A 20,187-nucleotide genomic window follows, 5' to 3' on the forward strand; every position below is an offset into this window, starting at 1 on the left:
ATTACATTGTATACTTGAAAGCGGTGAAAATGAGTGTTAATAAAAAGCTCGAAGTCAAACAAGAGCAACAAGCAAAAAGGGAATGTGAAAAGGCGAAAAGAACACTAAAGGAAATGTGGGAAAAGGCAAGACAAGAGAGAAAGTTAAAAGAGAGACAAGAGCTAGAGATTAGAGAAAGAAAAGAGCTAAAAGAGCGAGAAGAGAAAGAGCGACGAGGAAAGGAAGAAGAAGAACAAAGAGAGAAACACGAGAAGGAGTCTCTTCTCACACTCTTAACATGCATGGTTGAGATGAAATCCTTAAAGGGGGATGATAATGCGTTCAATTGTTGTTCCCATTCACATCATGATTTTTCATTTTCATTGGGAACACTTACTAACCCCTCTCTTTTTGTCTTAATGCCTAGGGAAGACTTAAACATTAAGGCCCAATGGCATAAGCATTGGGGTGAAGAAAAGATGCTAGAAAAGGCAGCAACAACACGGACAAAACATGAACCTAACTTTAACCATCTGCTTGTCTGTTTGTTCTATCATGAAAATCCTAAGGGATTTCAGGGACACTCTTTTTCTATTCTAATTACTAGGGGTTGTTTTCCTTTTTGTTTCACTGTGGATAGTATAGTTGTGTTGAAACTCTTTGATGTGTTCTGCAGGTTTATCTTTGATCCTGGAGGATAATCTCCAAGGACCTTGATAATAAGAGATTGGCCTCTTCCATGATTCCAATCATTTTTTTAATAGCATTTTATTTCTGTCTTTAGACTATTCTAGTTTTGTGTGCTTTCAGCACTTATGTTTGTGTGTTTGGTTGTAGGTAATAAAGTGCTAAAATTCGAGGTCGAATTTTCTCCAACCCGGAGGCAATGATGGAGGCGTGGTTCAGGATTATCACAAGGATTTCAGAGCAATTGATGGAATCATGTCTAAGACCTTAAAAGAGATCTTGGATTCGCTTCAGATTGTAGAACAAGAACTCTTTTATAATTTTTGTAATGTTTTTTCTTGGGCTTTATCAGACCTTTAGTTGTGTTGGGCCTTTTGGTGTTTCGGCCAATAGTATATAAGCCCTTGTGACACACTTTTCTATTCATACGCATTTTCGTTCTAGACGAATTACACCCCATATCCGAGACAATCCTTCATCAGTGAAACTAACAGTTATCAGAAGAAACTATAAAAGAAAGACCAACGATGAGTAAAGGGGATACGAGCGATAATGGAAAAAAGTGAGAGAAAGAGAGAGAGAGAGAATTTTTCCGGTGGGTTAAAAATCCTAAAATCCACACCAGAACAATATCTAATACTATTCAGTAGGATGTATCTGATCTCTACCCGTAAAGATATAAAACTGAAATCTCATTATTCCATTCTTTTGTTGGAATAATTTATTATATGATAGAGTTTTGATGCTCTTTATGATTGGTTAGTTTCGATCATAATCTAACCATTCATTTCAGAGCATGTTAAATTTATGATTAAAATTTTGTTCCCGGACTGATGAAGGATTATCTTGTTCCTTTTTAAGATTATTGAATATGGTGTGAGTTGATTAAGAAAGATAAGTGAAATCCCCACTGGGCATGAAGATAACAAGCTATCTAGATGTGAAGGTTCCTTTCACAAAGCTCAAGAGAAGAAGATGATGGATTGATTCAAAACAAAAAGGAAATGGAAAGCACATAAAGCATAGAAAACCAAGAACAATTAAAAGAAGAAGAAAACATAAAATGGAAAGGAAAGAAATAGTAAAAATGTGAGAAGCACGCCACTACAAGGCTAGGCTAGAAGCCATGGCAACCTTGAAGATGAATGGATGTGTGCTGCCACTTGCTATGCAAGATAAGGCTTAAAAGTATTCACTCCCTAGGGAGGAAACTCTCACAAATGGTTGAGACACAAGAGTGTTTTTACTTCAAAAGGTTCAACCCTTTTACATGTCTAGGAGCACCCCTTATATAGAAAAGCTTAGGGGCCTATAAGCAAATAAAAGATACCTAAAGATGTCTCTACAAAAACCTAACCCTAGCTTCTAGAAACTAGGTCAAATAAGGTTACAAAAATGAGAGACAAAAGAGCCAACTATGGTGTGTGCAAGGCTAATTTCGTAATAGCACAAAAGGAGACAAAGAATGTGTCTCATATGTCTCCAAAAAGTGGCCAAAGTGTGCTAAAAACAAAGGAGACCAAAGGTACATAGGTACACTTGCTTCATGCATTTTACTTTATGCTTTATGCCTTTGCTTTACTCTCTCCTCCACGTCATTTATGCTCCCCAATCACCATGTGCCACCTAGCATTGCTTTCTTACTCCTAATTAATCTACAAAGCAAATAAACATAGATTAACATGTTGGCTTAAGTCAAGTCAAACCTAGTCAAAGGTCAACAAGTCAACTAAAGTTGATTCAACTAAGTCAACTTTGGGAATCAAAATTAACAAACACAAATGAAAGGGATGAAGGATTAGTGAACTTCCTTTCTAAACATGCTTAGTCTTCTTAAGCATGTGCCTCCATCCTTGGTTGGGGTCAATCCTTCATCACAAACATAAACCCTAATTTGTACTTTCCTCAATTTTATGGCGAATCCTAATTGTGAGATTAAGGAGTTCTCTTTATTTCCTTCTTGTATTGTGTGGCCCACCGGCCCCTCGGCACAGTAGTCTCTCCCTAAAAACCTTCGCGTTTCACCTTCGTCATCGCTTAAGGCTGGGAGGGCTTGTGTACTGAACGGCCTATCAGTGCATCGGCCTAATGGACCAAACTCAAGCGGCCACAGGCTGCTAGCTACGGATAGACCATGTAGCAGACCTTGAGGCGACTAGCCCATCGGTCAAACGAGTTAAACACCTTTAATCGTTTAAAACTGCTCACCTATAAAAGATAACCCGCCAGGTCGTGCGACCATCGGTCAACCGACTAAGTGGAAAACTGGACCAATCAGCCAAATTAATTAAAGTAAATCAAGTCAGTAATCATATTTAAAAAGCCATTGGGCCGCGATTAAGGAGCCCTAATCACATGCCCACACCGGAAACTATAAATAGGGCCTTGAGGTAGGTTGGTGAGGATCTTTAATTTGCATTTATTACAATAGTTATAATTATCAACGATCGGCCTTAAAACTGATTTAAGCATCGGAGCCTTTTAGACAGATACACCGATCGTCCGTTCGACTGATCAAGGAAGAAGGAAAATTGCGTGGAATGGAGGATACAACAGGTTACTTGAGAAGAACGCATAGAGGAGAAAGAGGGATAATTTGAGTGTTAACAGTAGGTGCTTGGCCCCTACACCTGAAACACCTCTAAAAATTCTTGTGTGTAATTTCGTATGGCATTGTAAGAATACACTGCATTCTTCTTAAAACCCCATTCGAAGCCATGTGTGAATTGATAAACCCTATTTTTTTGTAGAAAATCCCAATCTGGTATCTTTATTCTCGTGAGGATTTTTATTTCGAAACGTATATTCCCAATTATGTTTCGGAACAATCGATGAGGGTGAGCTTTCGACCAATCAAGGTTTTTCATTTCGCACAATCTTGCACCCCTTTTTCGAAGCCTGGCCATCATTCTTGCAAATCCAATTTTTAGTCGCAGCCATCGCGATATCAATCCCTTCGATCCGCTCGACCAATCAAGTCACCGATGACGGAGAAAAGGAGCCATCGCGTTCATCGTCTATGGTGGAGGTGCGTCTGTCTTGTTTGTGGCTGCATAATGGAGAAGTTTCGCATGCCTTGAGCATGTCTCCTCCGTAAGGTTCGCGACGGCAGCCTAGGCGCTGCGCCAGAACTTCTTCCTCGTCCTGGTGACTTTGGTTGCTTACTTCATCCAAACCTTGTGGTGGTGTCTCTCTATTGCAATGGTGTTTGGATCTGGCCTTCACAAGTGCAGCTCGTAGTGGTGGTTTGCTAGCGAGAGTGCGTTGATGGTTTCATGATGGCCTCCATTGGGATTGTTGGTTTCGTTGCTGCATTATTGCTTGCAGATCTGCAAGTTGGGTGGCTCGCAAAACACTTGCGATGCTGCGGTGGTTTCAAGGTATCACGTGGTATCTGGTGGTGTGGGTTTCAACATAATGTACATTATTCGGGATCGTCAGCTAAACATAATAGTCATAACATGCATATTAGTTATTAAAATAATCTAATTGCTATCAACCTCTTACAAATAAGATAATTTAAGGGTTTGACTGTGTAAGCTTATGATTTGTATGCTATCATGTTGGACATTTGCATGATAATGTTAAAATAAGTCCAGTGCAACAAGGAAAACCACATTGATATTATAACAAAAAAAATATAATGATGATTTAGTTTTTATATTTGAAGCAAACATGCAAGTCTAAGGTTGTAAGGCCCAATTGATTCTGCCCATTTTATTTTAAAGGCTGCCCAATCTTATGGGCCTAAGGGGGGTGGCCCAATCCAATTTCTGACCTAGGGTGCCCCAAACCCTAACTTGTGCTCATTTTTTGTAAAAGCAGATCCCTCACATCCCTTAGAGCAACTGTCGTCATACTCTGCTAGGGTTTGGAATCGCCATAGCGAAGCAAGCTCAACCTCATTCTTCCATTTCACGTGAGTCTCTCCCAACTCAAACTCTATGTTCGTTTCGTCTCTTCCTTATGTTCCCAGTTAGAGCTTTCTAGTGAGTTCATTTTGACCTTGACCCACTGTTTTTCAGTTCGCGAAATTGTTCCTTAAGCTATTGTCCTTCACTGTTCGAGTATCAAAGCCTTAGCTAACATTTTCCATGTACGGGAAGCTAGGGTTCGCCCTTTCTTTTGAGTTATGTTGTTTGTGCCAATATTTTACCGTTTTAAATATATTTGGTATGTTGATGCGAAACTATGTATGATAATTTTGAGCCATTGGCGACCTATTGCGTGTTTGTGCATGAGAGAACAATGGTGAGCACTGGTTTTCTCACCCAAGCGAGCATGTCTTGCCTAGGCGAGATCAACAAAGGCTCGTCCAAGCTGCTTCATGCGAACGGTGGGTTAGGCGACCCACGTTGCACCTAAGCGAGCGAGCATTTTGCCCAAGCGAGAGGGATCTCGCCTAAGTGAGATCCCGCGTGACGCTACTGTTCCCTTTTTTCGAGCCCTCGCCTAAGCGAAGGGTGCTCACCTGAGCGAGAGCCTCTCGCTTGAGTGAGACCATTCAGCCTGAGCAAGGAGTTGGGCGAGGTAGTGCGATTGTGTGGTTGTTTCTGGAATCTAAAATGGTTTATGCTTGCTTGGATTTGATTATGGTGTTAAATGCATGAGACAAATAAATATGGATGAGTGATGTGGTTCATGGATTGTAAATAATGAATTTGGCATGAACTTAGCATGTGACCATGATGAGGAGGTTGGTATTAAAGTGGCATGATAATGAGATGAGTTGGAATGGTATATTCACGAATGGAGTATGAAACATGAATTGGTATTGACTGAGCTAGGATTCGAAAGGGATTGGCTATAAAGATTGGTATAGTGTAAATACATATATGCATGATGGATTTTTCTAAATTGAATGAATATGTTTGGTCGATAGTCAGTGCATAAATCCTTGAGATCTCTAGGTGGGGTCTTAGGGTCGTGCTTCAGTGGTCGGGACGGAATTCCATGGCCCTTGTTAGTGGGTGTCCATGGTAGTGCCCCATCTGTATAGCATGGTAAGGATTCAAGGTAAGGTTGCATCTTGACACTCTAAGGAGTCAATTAATCTCACCTAGAGCGGACTGACTCATGTGGTGAGAGTAGTAGGAGGCCTGAAATTCATTAAGGGCTAACCTTGTGGTGAGGGAAATTAATTCATTGTAACACTTATAACACATAGCTCGGGAATGAACAGAGGTATCCACAATAAGTGCAAACATCCGCTGAATCCGACCAGGTTATATGTATTTCGGATGGGTCGAGTCGTGTCTTAGTGTATTGTCTGAGAACTCTTAACATGCTTGGCTGATATGTGTATATGGGATTGTGGAAATATATTTGATTCTATGGATGAAATCTTTTGTGCTCTAGCTTACCCTACTTTTATTGTTGTGTGTTATGCTGTGTGGTACTCTCTTTTGCGATGATCATCAACTTGTTGGTGTGAGCAGATGCGAGGAACACCCGTGGGCAACAGGGAGGTGATGGTTCTGCTGCATAGTCTGCATTGACTGGACTTTAATTTCTTTATGGGCTTTTCTTTAGGGTTGTGGCCCATGTACTTGTTCGTCCTTGGAGTTATATACTTTTTGTTAAACTCTTTATCCAGTTTTCTTTTGGGCATCGTCGTGTGCCTTGGGTTGTAAGGGGGTTGAGTTTTAAACCCCAGGACTGCGTTAGTATGTTATCCTTATGTGAAGCTTCCTTTAATTTCGCATATTAAATTAAATGGTGTCTTACATTTATGGTATCAAAGTGGTCATTCCTTAGGTTTGTGGACTTAGGTTGTCCGCTTAGTTTCTCTGAGTGTTTGGTTGAAATCCTGTCTTATCAAGCCTAACCAAGTGATTTTCTGTATGTCAGTGAACTATGGCACCTCATCGTAAGACCTCTCAATCCTCTCAAGGCGATGCACCTGATATCACTAGGGCTACATAAGCAATGGTGGCTGCTATGACGCAGCAAAGCATGGTGATGATGCAGCAGCCCGAGGCATCGATGTAGCAACAGGCGGCGTAGCTTGAGCAACAGCAGATAGTGATGCAACAGATGGAGGTTGCACGAGTGGCTGCCGAGGATGGACATAGGCAGCATATGGAAACACTCCGCCTGTTGGAGGAGACCAGGACAACTGCACCTACCTTTGGTCTCGAGCCACGACCTGTAGTCAGGGAGTGGAGTTTGGAAGATTTCCTGAAGCATCACCCGATGAAGTTTGACGGCAAGACTAGTCCTGATGCCATAGATCAATGGCTGAAGGACCTGGAGCGCATTTATGATGCAAAGATGTGTCCCGCGGAGAACAGGTTGGTGTTCTCTGTGTATATGCTCACGGGGGAGGTGGATCATTGGTGGATTAGCACCAAATCCATCATAGAGGAGAGAGATGAGCCGGTGACATGGGATGCTTTTAGAGAGAGATTCCTCTCTGAGTATTTTCCAGACAGCATTTGATACGCTAAAGAGGTGGAATTCCTCTAGTTGACCCAAGGAGGGAAGATTGTGGCAGAGTATGCTGAGAGATTCAAGCACCTCAACCGCTTTTATAGACTATCACTTGATGAGGAGTCGTGATGCTGGAAATTCGAGAATGGTCTCCGCGGTGATATCCGTTTGATGGTGGCTACTTTGTCCATCAAGGACTTTTCCGCTCTGGTGGAGAAGGCTAGAGTGATGGAGAAGATGAAACGTGAGGTAGAAGGCCAGCGCCCACAACAGCCACAATAGCCTCAGGGGATTGGCGGACCATCTAGGTCCAAACCTAGGCATGAGGAGCGGAGGAGGTCATATGACAGACCCCACCATCAGTCCTAGGGGTTTAGAAGTTTCTTTCCCCAAGAGGGCCGAGTAGAGTGCTATATATGTGGAGGCCCTCACCTGAGGAACGCCTGTCCACGTATGAAGGGTTATCGCCGGTGCAACAACTGTGGCAAGGATGGCCACTTTGGGAAGGATTGCCCCAACCTTGCTAGGGCAGTGACACGCCCTCCAGTTCAGATTCCCCACCAGCATTAGAGGAGGGATAGAGGCAACAGGTCTCAGGCGACACGCAGAGTCTACACGATGACAAGAGTAGAGGCTGCAGGCTCAGGTAACCTTGTTATGGGTTATTGTGTGATTTCTGCAATGAGATGTTGTGTGTTGTATGACTCTGGAGCGACACACTCTTTTGTGTCAAATGCATGTGTGGAACGGTTGGGTTTGACGGTGTGCGAGCTGTAGTGTGAGCTTGCGGTGTCTACTCCGGTGTCGGGTTTGGCCAGGACTGATGAAGGATTAACTTGTTTCTTTTTAAGATTATTGAATATGGTGTGAGTTGACTAAGAAAGCTAAGTGAAATCCCCATTGGACATTAAGATAGCAAGCTATCTAGATGTAAAGGTTCCTTTCACAAAGCTCAAGAGAAGAAGATAATGGATTGATTCAAAACAAAAAGGAAATGGAAAGCACATCGCAACCTTGAAGATGAGTGGATGTGTGCCGCCACTTGCTATGCAAGATAAGGCTTAAAAGTTTCACTCCCAATGGAGGAAACTCTCACAAATGGTTGAGACACAAGAGTGTTTTTACTTCAAAATGTTCAACCCCTTTTACATGTCTAGGAGCACCCCTTATATAGAAGAGTTTAGGGACCTCTAAGCAAATAAAAGATACCTAAGGATGTGTCTACAAAAACCAAACCGTAGCTTCTAGAAACTAGGTCAAATAAGGTTACAAAAATAAGAGACAAAAGACCTAACTATGGTGTGTGCAAGGCTAATTTTGTCCTAGCACAAAAGGAGACAAAGAATGTGTCTCATATGTCTCCAAAAAGTGGCCAAAGTGTGCTAAAAACAAAGGAGACTAAAGGTACACAGGTACACTTGCTTCATGTCTTTTACTTTATGCTTTATGCCTTTGCTTTACTCTCTCCTCCATATCATTTATGTTCCCCAATCACCATGCGCCACCTAGCATTGCTTTCTTACTCCTAATTAACCTACAAAGCAAATAAACATATATTAGCATGTTGGCTTAAGTTTATTCAACTATAGTCAACAAATCAAACCTAGTCAAAGGTCAACAAGTCAACTAAACTTAATTTAACTAAGTCAACTTTGGGAATCAAAAACAACAAACACAAATGAAAGGGATGAAGGATTAGTGAACTTCCTTTCTAAACATGCTTAGTCTTCTTAAGCATGTGCCTCCATCCTTGGTTGGGGTCAATCCTTCATCAATGATACCATCTGCGTTATAGTGGATCGATTGATCAAGAGTGCTCATTTCTTGGCGATGAACTTGATGATGTCAAATGCCAAAGTGGCCCAATTGTACATTAAGGAGATAGTAAGGCTTCATAGGGTGCCTTCGAGCATAGTTTCGAACAGAGACCCACGATTCACGTCTCGGTTTTGGCAGACGCTACAGAGTGCTATGGGTAGCAAGCTCACCATGAGTTCAGCTTACCACCCTTAGACTGATGGCTAGTCTAAGAGAACAATTCAATCATTAGAGGATTTGTTGAGAACATGCATACTTGACCATTTGGGTGCTTGGGATGAGGTACTGCCCCTGATCGAATTTACCTACAACAACAGCTTTCATGCGAGCATTGGCATGGCGCCATACGAGGCTCTATACGGCAGGAAGTGTAGGACTCCCCTATGTTGGTATCAGAATGGTGAAGCCGTGTTGGTTGGACCTAAGTTGTTAGAGCAGACCACTGAGAAAGTGAGGATGGTGAGCGACAAAATGCAGGCTTCACAGAGTAGGCAAAAAGCCTATGCGAATCGTAGGAGGAGACCCTTGGAATTCGCGATTGGAGATCATGTGTTCTTGAGGGTGACCCGAACCACGGGCATGGGAAGGGTTCTCCGCTCAAGAAAGCTTTTCCAAGTTTCTTGGTCCTTATCAGATTTCCAGAAGGATTGGACCGATGGCGTACGAAATAGCTTTACCTCCTCAGTTGCCAAACCTTCATCCGGTGTTCCACGTCTCACAATTGAGGAAGTATGTGTTCGATCCAGATCACGTGTTGGAAGTTGAGGATATACAAATCAGCGAGGATCTTACTGTTGAAGTACCACCCATCGTGTTAGAGAACAGTAAAGTTGAGGAACGCCAAGGAAAGATAGTCAGTCTTGTCAAAGTCATATGGGATCGAAGGACGGGTGACTCTACTTGGGAGTTGGAGGACGATATGAGGAAATCACACCCACATATGTTTACCTGGTAAGTTGTCATTTTCGAGGTCAAAAATTTTTGTTGTTAGAGAGAATGTAAGGCCTAATTGATTCTGCCCATTTTATTTTAAAGGTTGCCCAATTTTATGGGCCTAAGGGGGGTGGCCCAATCCAATTTCTGACCTAAGGTGCCCCAAACCCTAACTTGTGCTCACTTTTCGTAAAAGCAAATCCCTCACATCCCTTGGAGCAGCTGTCGTCATACTCTGCTAGGATTTGGAATCGCCATAGCCAAGCAAGCTCAGCCTCATTCTTCCATTCCGCGTAAGTCTCTCCCAACTCAAACTCTATGTTCATTTCGTCTCTCCCTTATGTTCCTAGTTAGAGCTTTCTAGTGAGCTCGTTTTGACCTTGTCCCACTATTTTTCAGTTTGCGAAATTGTTCCTTAAGCTACAGTCCTTCACTGTTCGAGTATAAAAGCCTTAGCTAACATTTTCCAGGTACGAGAAGCTAGAGTTCGCCCTTTCTTTTGAGTTATGCTATTTGTGTCATTGTTTTACTGTTTTAAATATGTTTGGTATGTTGATGCGAACCTGTGTATGATAATTTTGAGCCATTGGCGACCTGTTGAGTGTTTGTGCACGAAAGAACAATGGTGAGCATTGTTTTTCTCGCCCAAGCGAGCATGTCTCACCTAGGCGAGATCAACAGAGGCTCGCCCAAGCTGTTTCACGCGAACGATCGCTCAGGCGACCCACGTTGCTCCTAAGCGAGCGAGCATCTCGCCCAAGCGAGAGGGGTCTCACCTAAGTGAGATCCCGCGTGAGGCTGTTGTTCCCCTTTTTCGAGCCCTCGCCTAGGCGAAGGGTGCTTGCTTGAGCGAGAGCCTCTTACCTGAGCAAGACCCTTCAGCCTGAGCGAGGAGCTGGGCGAGGTAGTGCAATTGTTTGGTTGTTTCTGGAATCTAAAATAGTTTATGCTTGCTTGGATTTGATTATGGTGTTAAATTCATGAGACAAATAAATATGCATGAGTGATGTGATTCATGGATTGTAAATGATGAATTTGGCATGAACTTAGCATGTGACCTTAATGAGGAGATTGGTATTAAAGTGGCATGATAATGAGATGAGTTGGAATGGTATATTCCGAATGGAGTATGAAACATGAATTGGTATTTACTGAGCTGGGATGCGAAAGGGATTGGCTATATAAAGATTGGTATAGTGTAAATACATATATGCATGATGGATTTTTCTTCATTGAATGAAAACGTTTGGTCGATAGTTAGTGCATAAATCATTGAGATCTCTAAGTGGGGTCTTAGGGTCATGCTTTAGTGGTCGGGACGAAATTCCATGGCCCCTGTTAGTGGGTGTCCATGGTGGTGCCCCATCTGTATAACTTGGTAAGGATTCAAGGTAAGGTTGCATCTTGACACTCTAAGGAGTCAGTTAGTCTCACCTAGAGCGGACTGACTCCTGTGGTGAGAGTAGTAGGAGGCCTGAAATTCATTAAGGGTTAACCTTGTGGTGAGGGAAATTGATTCATTGTATTACGTGTGCAAGCATCCGTAAGTGCAAGCATCCGCTGAATCCACCACAAGTGCTCGAGGGTGAGCAGCTCGGGGGTGAGCAGAGGTATCCACCACAAGTGCAAGCATCCGCTGAATCCGACCAGGTTATATATATTCCGGATGAGTCGAGTTGTGTCTTAGTGTATTGTCTGAGAAGTCTTAACATGCTTTGTTGATATGTGTATATGGGATTGTGGAAATATATTTGATTGTATGGATGAAATCTTTTGTGCTCTAGCTTACCCTACTTTTATTGTTGTGTGTTATGCTGTGTGGTACTCTCTTTTACGATGATCATCAACTTGTTGGTGTGAGCAGATGCGAGGAACACCTGTGGGCAACAGGGAGGTGATGGTTCCGCTGCATAGTCCGCATGGACTGGACTTTAATTTCTTTATGGGCTTTTCTTTAGGGCTATGGCCCATGTACTTGTTCGTCCTTGGAGTTATATACTTTTTGTTAAACTCTTTATCCAGTTTTCTTTTGGACATCATCGTGTGCCTTGGGTTGTAAGGGGGTTGAGTTTTAAACCCTAGGACTGCGTTAGTATGTTATCCTTATGTGACGTTTCCTTTAATTTCGCATGTTAAATTAAATGGGGTCTTACAGAGGTTCTAAGTGAACATTGTGTCACGCACGTATAACAATACGCTTGCCACATGGGAAGATTTGTACTGGATTCTCCAGAAATATATTTTTTGGTAGAATTTGGGAAATGGGCTTCATAATTAACAGTTTAATATCATAAGATTAAATACAGGAAAGTAAACAAACCTTTATTGGGGGTTTTGTTGTGGACGTGTTATTGGTTCATTGTTATGCACTATGTGTTTAATTAATTTGATGCTTATTGTAATTGCTAATGTTTTTAGATTGATGGGTTTGTGTGCATATGTTTTTCATTTGGAATTCATGTGTCTTGCCATTGTTACCGTGAGGTAATGTCTATTTAAGAGAATTAATGGTATCTTCAAATTTGATTAAATTAATTAAGCTTTTCTCTAACGTTTATGTAATTGGAAAATTAAATCTTTGTTTCTTGGAATTGATTTGAATAGCATGTTTGGTAAATTTTTTCACTCCTGATGCAATTATTGATGTGGTTTGAAATCCGTATAACATGAACATATGTTGTTACACGACAATTGAAATACATATATTACGTGTATAATTGGATGCACTTGAATACATGCATGCATGAATTTAAAATAAATAGTATATGTATATATAAATTATGAATCATGGTTGAATAATATATTGGATTTGGTACACACACACACATATATATATATATATATAACATTTGTTTTCGGCATAGATAAATATTTAAATATTGGTAGTTTAACCTATTTGACGTTTAACACTTTTGATGAGCAAATTGAATCAAGAAGTCGTCAAAATGACCTCTTTCGAGTAGATACTTAGTAAAAAATGTTAAATATATGTGTTTATGTATATCTATATGATTATTGGTCGGCCCAAAGGATGAGTAATATAATTTCATACAATTGTGATCTCACCTATCGTGGTTACAGTTGTATGAAATTATGTGTGAATGAAATAATTTAATTTTAATTATTTCAAGAATTAATTTTCATTTATATATATATATATATATATATATATATATATATATATATATATATATATATATATTATTCTCGATTTTGGGTTTGAAATTTTTGTACAAGTTTTTGTTAGTTTGGTGACTTGTTAGTGTGTTGTGCTCTTCCTGGTAACATGTTTCTACTTGAAGTAAACTTTTTTATCCTTATTTGTAAATGTTTATGTCATTATTTAAGAGGTTATTCATGCATAATATAATTTTATTAAATTTTGTTAAGCATGAAAGATTTTTTGTGATTGTCAACTCACACATCATAGGTAGTTGTGTGAAATTTTTGAGTGAATGAGATAATTTAATTATCTCATTAATTAATTTTATATTACATTAATGTCAATCATGCCCTATTGGTATGTTGTTGTTAATGTATTTTATTTTATTTTTTGATACAATTTACTTTGAATTTTATCTTATGTTAATTATGTTAGCATAAGTGACCTTGGTGCATGAATTTGATGAAGCAAGTGCATATGATCATATGTGGTAGATGAGGAATGGATCAAGATGCATTGGTGATCAAGCTAGGGATCTGCTAAAGCTTGAATTTATTGAAGATCATGGAGCGTGTATTTTGTATTGTATTAGTAGACTTTATGACATAGATTAGATGTTGTTTTGTCTTGTGTGTGCCCTTTTCAATCTATTAAAAAGGGATTTAATAGGTTAAAAGGCTTGTTGCATATAGTTTTGGTATGAATATATTTAATCAGTTGAATTATTATTCAACGATTGATTCCACTTAAGTCAAGTGAAATCCACATATTGTATAGACAAATCAACCTATTGAATTCACTTAAGACCAAGCTATATAAGCTAGTTTTTTAGAGAGATGAGAAACATCGGAGATTTTTTAGCGTGAAAAACAATGATACAAAATTGGAAACTCTCTTTGGGTTACACACTGTGCAGATGTTGATTGAAGATCTTGAGATCTTGGAGCAAACTTTTGCTTGCTTGAAGTTAGAAGAACACATGTTTGGTTGTTCTTGTACATATGTGTGGTTCTTGGTGTGATTCCAGCTTTGTAAATGGGATTCTTACAGTTTTGGGGGTAAGATTCTTGTGGGATTCAAGAATCTTGGTGTTTTGCTTTATTCAAAAGTGTAATCTTTGAGGAATTTTGTAAAACTTTTGATATAGTGCATGATCAAGCTCAAGTTATTCTGATAAACTGGATGTAGCTCAGGTATTGAGTGAACTAATATAGAAATTAGTGTGTGACCCTCTCTCCTTGATCTTGTTTTAAATCTCAACAAAACTCATTAAATCAATCTTTGTAAGGTGTGCATGTGTTTTTATGTTATCTGGTAATACAACTAAGTTGGATATATTAAGTGGAACAAATCTTGTTTCATAAACAATGTTGTTGTAGTGAGTTTGGTGCTTTTTTGTGTTTCTACATAATATTAATTGGTTGATTTTATCTTTTAATTTGTTGAATCATATTGCATGAACATATAATCAACTGTTTTTATTTTTTAATTCACTGAAAAATGTGATTCTACAACAATATATCTCTGATTTTCTAGTCATTTGAATTTGTTTTAAAAGGGTTTTCATAAGTTTTAATTGAACATATTTTTTAATATAATTCAACCCCCACTTCTTGGCTTATAAAGATCTTTTAAACCTATTGTCGCAATCCAAATCGTGATGGGACGACGAACCAAAAAAGAAAATGGGTTTGAAAAGAGATTTGGAGTTGCCACCATAGTTATTTCTGGAAAACTATGGAAAACCATAAAAATAAAGCAAGTCTATGAAAAACAAGATTTTTGGATCCAGGAGTTGGTTACGCGTAAGGAAGGTGTTAGCACCCTACAGCGCCTGCCCGAAGGCACCTTTAATTATAATTTCAAAGTTGATATGGTTTTCAAAATATTAATTTTCCCCAAAAATAATGAGACAAATAATACTAAAAAGAAACAAAAATATTTTTTTGATTTTTGGGCCCAACAAGGATTGACCTTGGTCCTACGTATTCTCATTTAAAGTGAGAAATCAGGGTTACACAGTTCTTGGAAAGATATTTGGAAAACAATTGAGAAAATGATTTGATTTTTTTTAAAGTGAACCTGACAAGGGTTGGCTTTGCTCCTATGTATCTCGCAATGGAGAATCAAGGATCACGTAGTTCTTAAGACTTTTTTGTTTGAAAATGTTGATATTTTTATATTTTGAAAATTTTGTATTCTTTTGGTGTTTTTTGAATTACTTGAAAATATATGTCATACGATGCGAGCGGTCGGACAGACACTAAAAGAGAAAGAAAACTATTTTTGATATTTTTGAAAATGAGTGTCACACGGTGCAGGGGACCGGACAAACACAATAAAACAAAAGAGAACATTTTTCGTTTTTTAGATTTTTCTATTTTTTGTAATTTTTTATAATTTAAAATATTTTCATTTTCTCTTTAAAAAAAATTATAACAAAAAAGATAAAAGTAAAAAAAAAAACAACAATAGTAGGGTGCATGAATAATGTGGGAGGTGTAGCGAGTAATGCATAAACACAAGCCCCAAAAATGAGAAACAAAGACATAAGGGGTGCGATTATCAGATATAGGAGGTACAAGCAGTAAGCAGGCAAGGTGCGTGAAGTAAATGTAAGGGTGCATGAAGTAAACATGAAACAAGTGTGGCAAGGGAGCGAGGTTTGTAAATATCACGGGGTACTCGCAGCATGAGTGTGGCAGGGGTGCGAGGTTAGTAAATATCAGGGGGTACTCACAGCATAAAATTAAAACAGGGGTGCGAGGTAAAGGAAAAGGGGGTGCGTAGAGTATAACATGAAACAAGTGTGGCAGGGGTGCGAGGTTAGTAAATATCAGGGGTTACTCGTAGCATAAAATTAAAATAGTGGTGCGAGATAAAGGAAAATGGGGTGCACAGAGTAAAACATGAAACAAGTGTGGTAGAGGTGCGAGGTTAGTAATTATGGAGGTGTATGAAGTGAAAATAGGGGTGTAGAGATTAAGAAAAAAGGGGTGCGCCGAGATAAAAATTGGGGGGTGTGCAGAGATTAAATATGGGGTGCGTAGAGATAAAAAACGGGGGTGCATGGAGTAAAGATGGGTTTGCCAACCCAAATCCAACTTATTATTTTTTTTAAACAATAGAAACCCTCAAAGGGTTTATTTCTCTCCCTCTCACACACTCACACGCTGCCTTCTTCCTTCCACGATCCACAGCCGCCGCACTACTGCGCCATGCCACAACACTGCGACGCCACGTCGTCGTTGACGCCAGCAACCATCGAAGGCGTCGCCGACGAGAAACCGACCCCCGAAATCTCCTCCCTTCTCATTTCTTCTATCATGCACACGTGGAGCCAGGGTCTTCTCCTTCACTCTCATCCATGGCAGCCATTTCCCTTTGTGTGACCAGCGCCACAGCTCCTCCTCTCTGCCAGCCAAGAGTCTCGCTGGCGATGTCACCAACATTGAAAGCGCCGACGCCCTTTCTTTCTTCTTCTTGTGCCAGCGACATCGGGTCCTGGAATTCACACCACCGTGCTGCACTACGATAAATGTATTTCTTGAGCCGTGTGAGAAGTGGAAAATAAAAATCCAACTTAAAGTCCCTGATGCATGTATTTCTTGAGTCGTGCGAGAAGTGGAAAGGGTGGTTGCTTCCTGCAACTTGGCTACCCTATCTCTTGTCCACCATAGACACTAGCTTTCCATTGATCTCTGCAATCTTCTCTCTCTTATTATTTTTTTAATCTATTTTCTTTTTTCTTAAATAATAAAAAGTAAAAAAGGAATATAAAGAAAATTGTAAATAAAATAAAAATAAATAAATAAGATTAAGATGAAAAAAATAATAATAAAATTAAATTAAATTAAAAATAGAATAATAATAATAATAAAAAAAATAAAAAATAAAATAAAAGTAAAATAAGATGAAAAGAAAAAACAAAATAAAAGTAAAATAAGATAAGAAGAGAAAAAAATGTAAAATACATTATAATCCGGATAAAATTGGTTGTTGACACCTATAAATTAATTGTCTTGTACCCTATTAGTATTAGTTTTTTTATGACATGAGTTGTACATTGTCTTTTATTTCTTAATTATATTTCTCATTTATTATGATTTGGGACCCTTAGTCGGGATCATAGTGGATGAGAAATTTTGTATTATAGCCATGCATGTTTGACTATGTATTTAGAAACGTTAAATTTTTATTGCACAATAATTGTGCATATTAGATGTTTCTTTGTCATTTTGATATCAACTTCTTTGCCTATGCAATTGACTTCGGTCAAAACTTTGAATGGGACAAATTTTGAGGATTGGAAAGAATCTTTGGATTTGTATCTGGCAATTATCAATATGGACTCTTTTTTTAGAGAAGAAAGCCTCTAGCTCTTACTCCTAAGTTCACTATTGTCCCGAGTCTTCTCGTAAGAAATCCGAACACTCAAACAAAGTGTGTCTGATGAACACTCAACAATTAAGAAGTTTATATGGTTTAACCTAATGGCTCTGTTGGAAAAGGCAAAGGGCATTTGATTTGTTGGTTGAAGAAGTCTATTTATGTGTTGAGACAAGCTTTTAGACAATGGGTATTTGAAATTTGGCTAGGTGGTCATTTCCTTTGGCTTCAAAAAAAGAAATGTCTCATATCAATGCATTTACTTGAAGACTAATGAAAGTCATTTCATCATTTTTGTCTTATATGTTGACGATATTCTTCTTGCTAGAAGCAGTGTTGAACTTTAAACTGAGACAAAGTTTGTGTTACATAGCCACTTTGATATGATGAACCTTGGTGATGTATGTTGTTCTAGGCATTCAAATTTTTCGTGACAAGTCACATAGCATTCTTGGATTGTCTCATAGAGGATATATCGATAAAGTCCTCAAAAGGTTTAACATGCATTCTTGCTTGCACCTGTTAAAAGGGTGACAAACTCTTTAAATCTCAATGTCCTCAAAATATGATAATGATAGAGTCAAAATGGAAAAAGTCTCATATACTTTCGTTGTTGGTAGTGTAATGTATGCTCAAGTTTGTACTCATCTCGATATTGCTTTGGCTATTAATGCTTTAGGGAGATACTTGAGCAACCTAGGTTGGGTCATTAGAGAACCATTAAAAGGTCTTTAGATATTTGCAAGGAACCAACGATCACATGTTGACCTATAAAAAGTCTGATAAACTTCAAGTCATTGGTGATTCTGATTCTGATTTTGTTGGTTTCCATGACGACCGAAAATCTACTTCCGACTTTGGTTTTATGGTGGCAGTACAAGCTATTTCTTGGAAGAGTGTAAACAAAATCTTACCTCTACTCCTACCATGGAGGTAGTATCACTACAAAAAAAAAGATATATAGCATGGGTCATTTTATGGAGGTTAAAAAGACCTCCACAAATAAAGATCATATGAGCTGGTTATAATAGATTTTTTAAAAGTTGATAACATAGAAGGTTTTTTCTTTTTTTTGAGGAGGTTTATAACCTCCGCAAATTGGAATACATTTTTGAGGAGGTTTTTTAGTTTTTTTGAGGAGGTTTATAACCTCCGCAAATTGGAATACATTTTTCTTCGAGCAAACGCACGTGTTCCTCCCAAATCAGAAAAATTAAAGTGAATTTTTTAGACAACCTAAGTTCAGTGTCGCATCCTCAACCAATCGAAAACGTAACTTCAGTGTCGTAGCCTCGACCAATCGAAAACCTAATTCAACCATCGCGTGTAGCAATCTCCGTCGCGCCGTCCATCTTCGTCGCGCCGTCCATCTCCGTCGCGCCTTCCCATCTCTGTCGCGCCGTCCCATCTCCGTCGCGCCCTCTCATCTCCGTCGCGCCATCCCATCTTCGTCGGGTCATCACAGTCACGCCGTCGCGCCATCTCCATCACGTCGTCGCGCCACCTCCGTCGGGGTTGTCTTCTTCGCTTCATCTCAGTCGCGCTGTCTCTGTTTCCCCTTTCCGTCGTCGCGCCATCTCCGTTGTAGCCTCTATGGTAGCCTCTTTTGTTATCTAGAGGTTCCTTATCCATATACCTTTTATGTTCCTGGTTAAGATTTTTTGTTCACTGTGTGAGGTAGAAGTGTTGGATGTTATATTTTGTTTTTTCTTTAACAGGCGATTCGGAAATTGCTATTGAAGGGTGGTGCCTCTATTTCTTATCCTGGTAGTTATTCACTTCTCTAGTAGATAAACATTAAGGTTAATTTTGCTCTGTTGGCTATTTTATGTGAATAAAAGAAGAAGACAAAGTGAATTGAACTTCTTCAGTATGTTTAATGATGCTCACAATTTCTTTATTTGGTATTGAAAATAGCAAGTGCTATTCTATATTTAATGATGAAATGTGCAAGGGTGATGATGAAATGATGAAATGCTGTATGTACTTACTTACGTTTTTAGCTATGATTGCATTGATTTACTGGTTATCCTTTGATATTTTATATAACTATACTTGGCTGGTAGGTCTTGTTCTTATATGCTTGATTTGAATCTTAATTCCTGTGTGGCATGATAACTTTTGTGGCACAAAACTCAAGTCTTCTTGTGTGGCATGATAACTTTTGTGGCACAAAACTCAAGTCTTCTTGTGTGGCACAAAACTTTCTGAGAATATCACTTATGGTCAATTAATGTGTTTCTTAACTTTTGTTTTTACTTGCAGCCGGACTCATTACCTAATCTCAACTAGCATCCTGGTTTTATTCTCTATCTCTTTATTCATTTGTCATTTGTCATGTTTATGTGGCCTATATTATAAAAACTAGTATTATTTGTGTGGCCTACATAGAAGAACAACTACCATCTATGTCTTTATTCCTATCTTTATTCTGCAAAAAATTTAAAAATTGTTCTATAATATATCCTAATACTAAAACTTACAAAACACTATTATAACAATGCTAACAAACCTAAATTTCCCTTTAGAAACTATTCTTAAAATTATCTACTCTTTAGAATTATAACAGCTAAATCGAAAAATGCACTTATGAAAAAAAAAAACACCAAAACTAAAACTGCAACAAAATAGAGCAAGTAAAGTAAAACTAATTTTCTATCTCTAACTAGCTCTAAACTAAACTAAACAACTTCATATTCACTAAACTATCTAATTAGATAAAATGAGGGCTCTGTGAAATGTGTGAATGTGCTAAAGGTTTCACTTTCATATATAGAGACAAACAT

General features: G+C 38.9%; 1 protein-coding gene across 1 annotated transcript; it reads left to right on the forward strand.

Annotated features, from left to right (window-relative positions):
* Positions 1 to 9,252: 9,252 nt before the first annotated feature.
* On the forward strand, positions 9,253 to 9,871 carry LOC146887691 (uncharacterized). The gene is made up of 2 exons (XM_085670343.1): positions 9,253 to 9,504; positions 9,551 to 9,871. The coding sequence occupies exons 1-2, from the start codon at positions 9,253 to 9,255 to the stop codon at positions 9,869 to 9,871; spliced, it is 573 nt and encodes a 190-aa protein (XP_085526469.1).
* Positions 9,872 to 20,187: the final 10,316 nt, after the last annotated feature.

This window comes from Vigna unguiculata, chromosome 3, assembly GCF_037176805.1.
Source record: "Vigna unguiculata cultivar grain cowpea cultivar isolate G323 ecotype 2 chromosome 3, ASM3717680v1, whole genome shotgun sequence".
Lineage (NCBI taxonomy): Eukaryota > Viridiplantae > Streptophyta > Magnoliopsida > Fabales > Fabaceae > Vigna > Vigna unguiculata.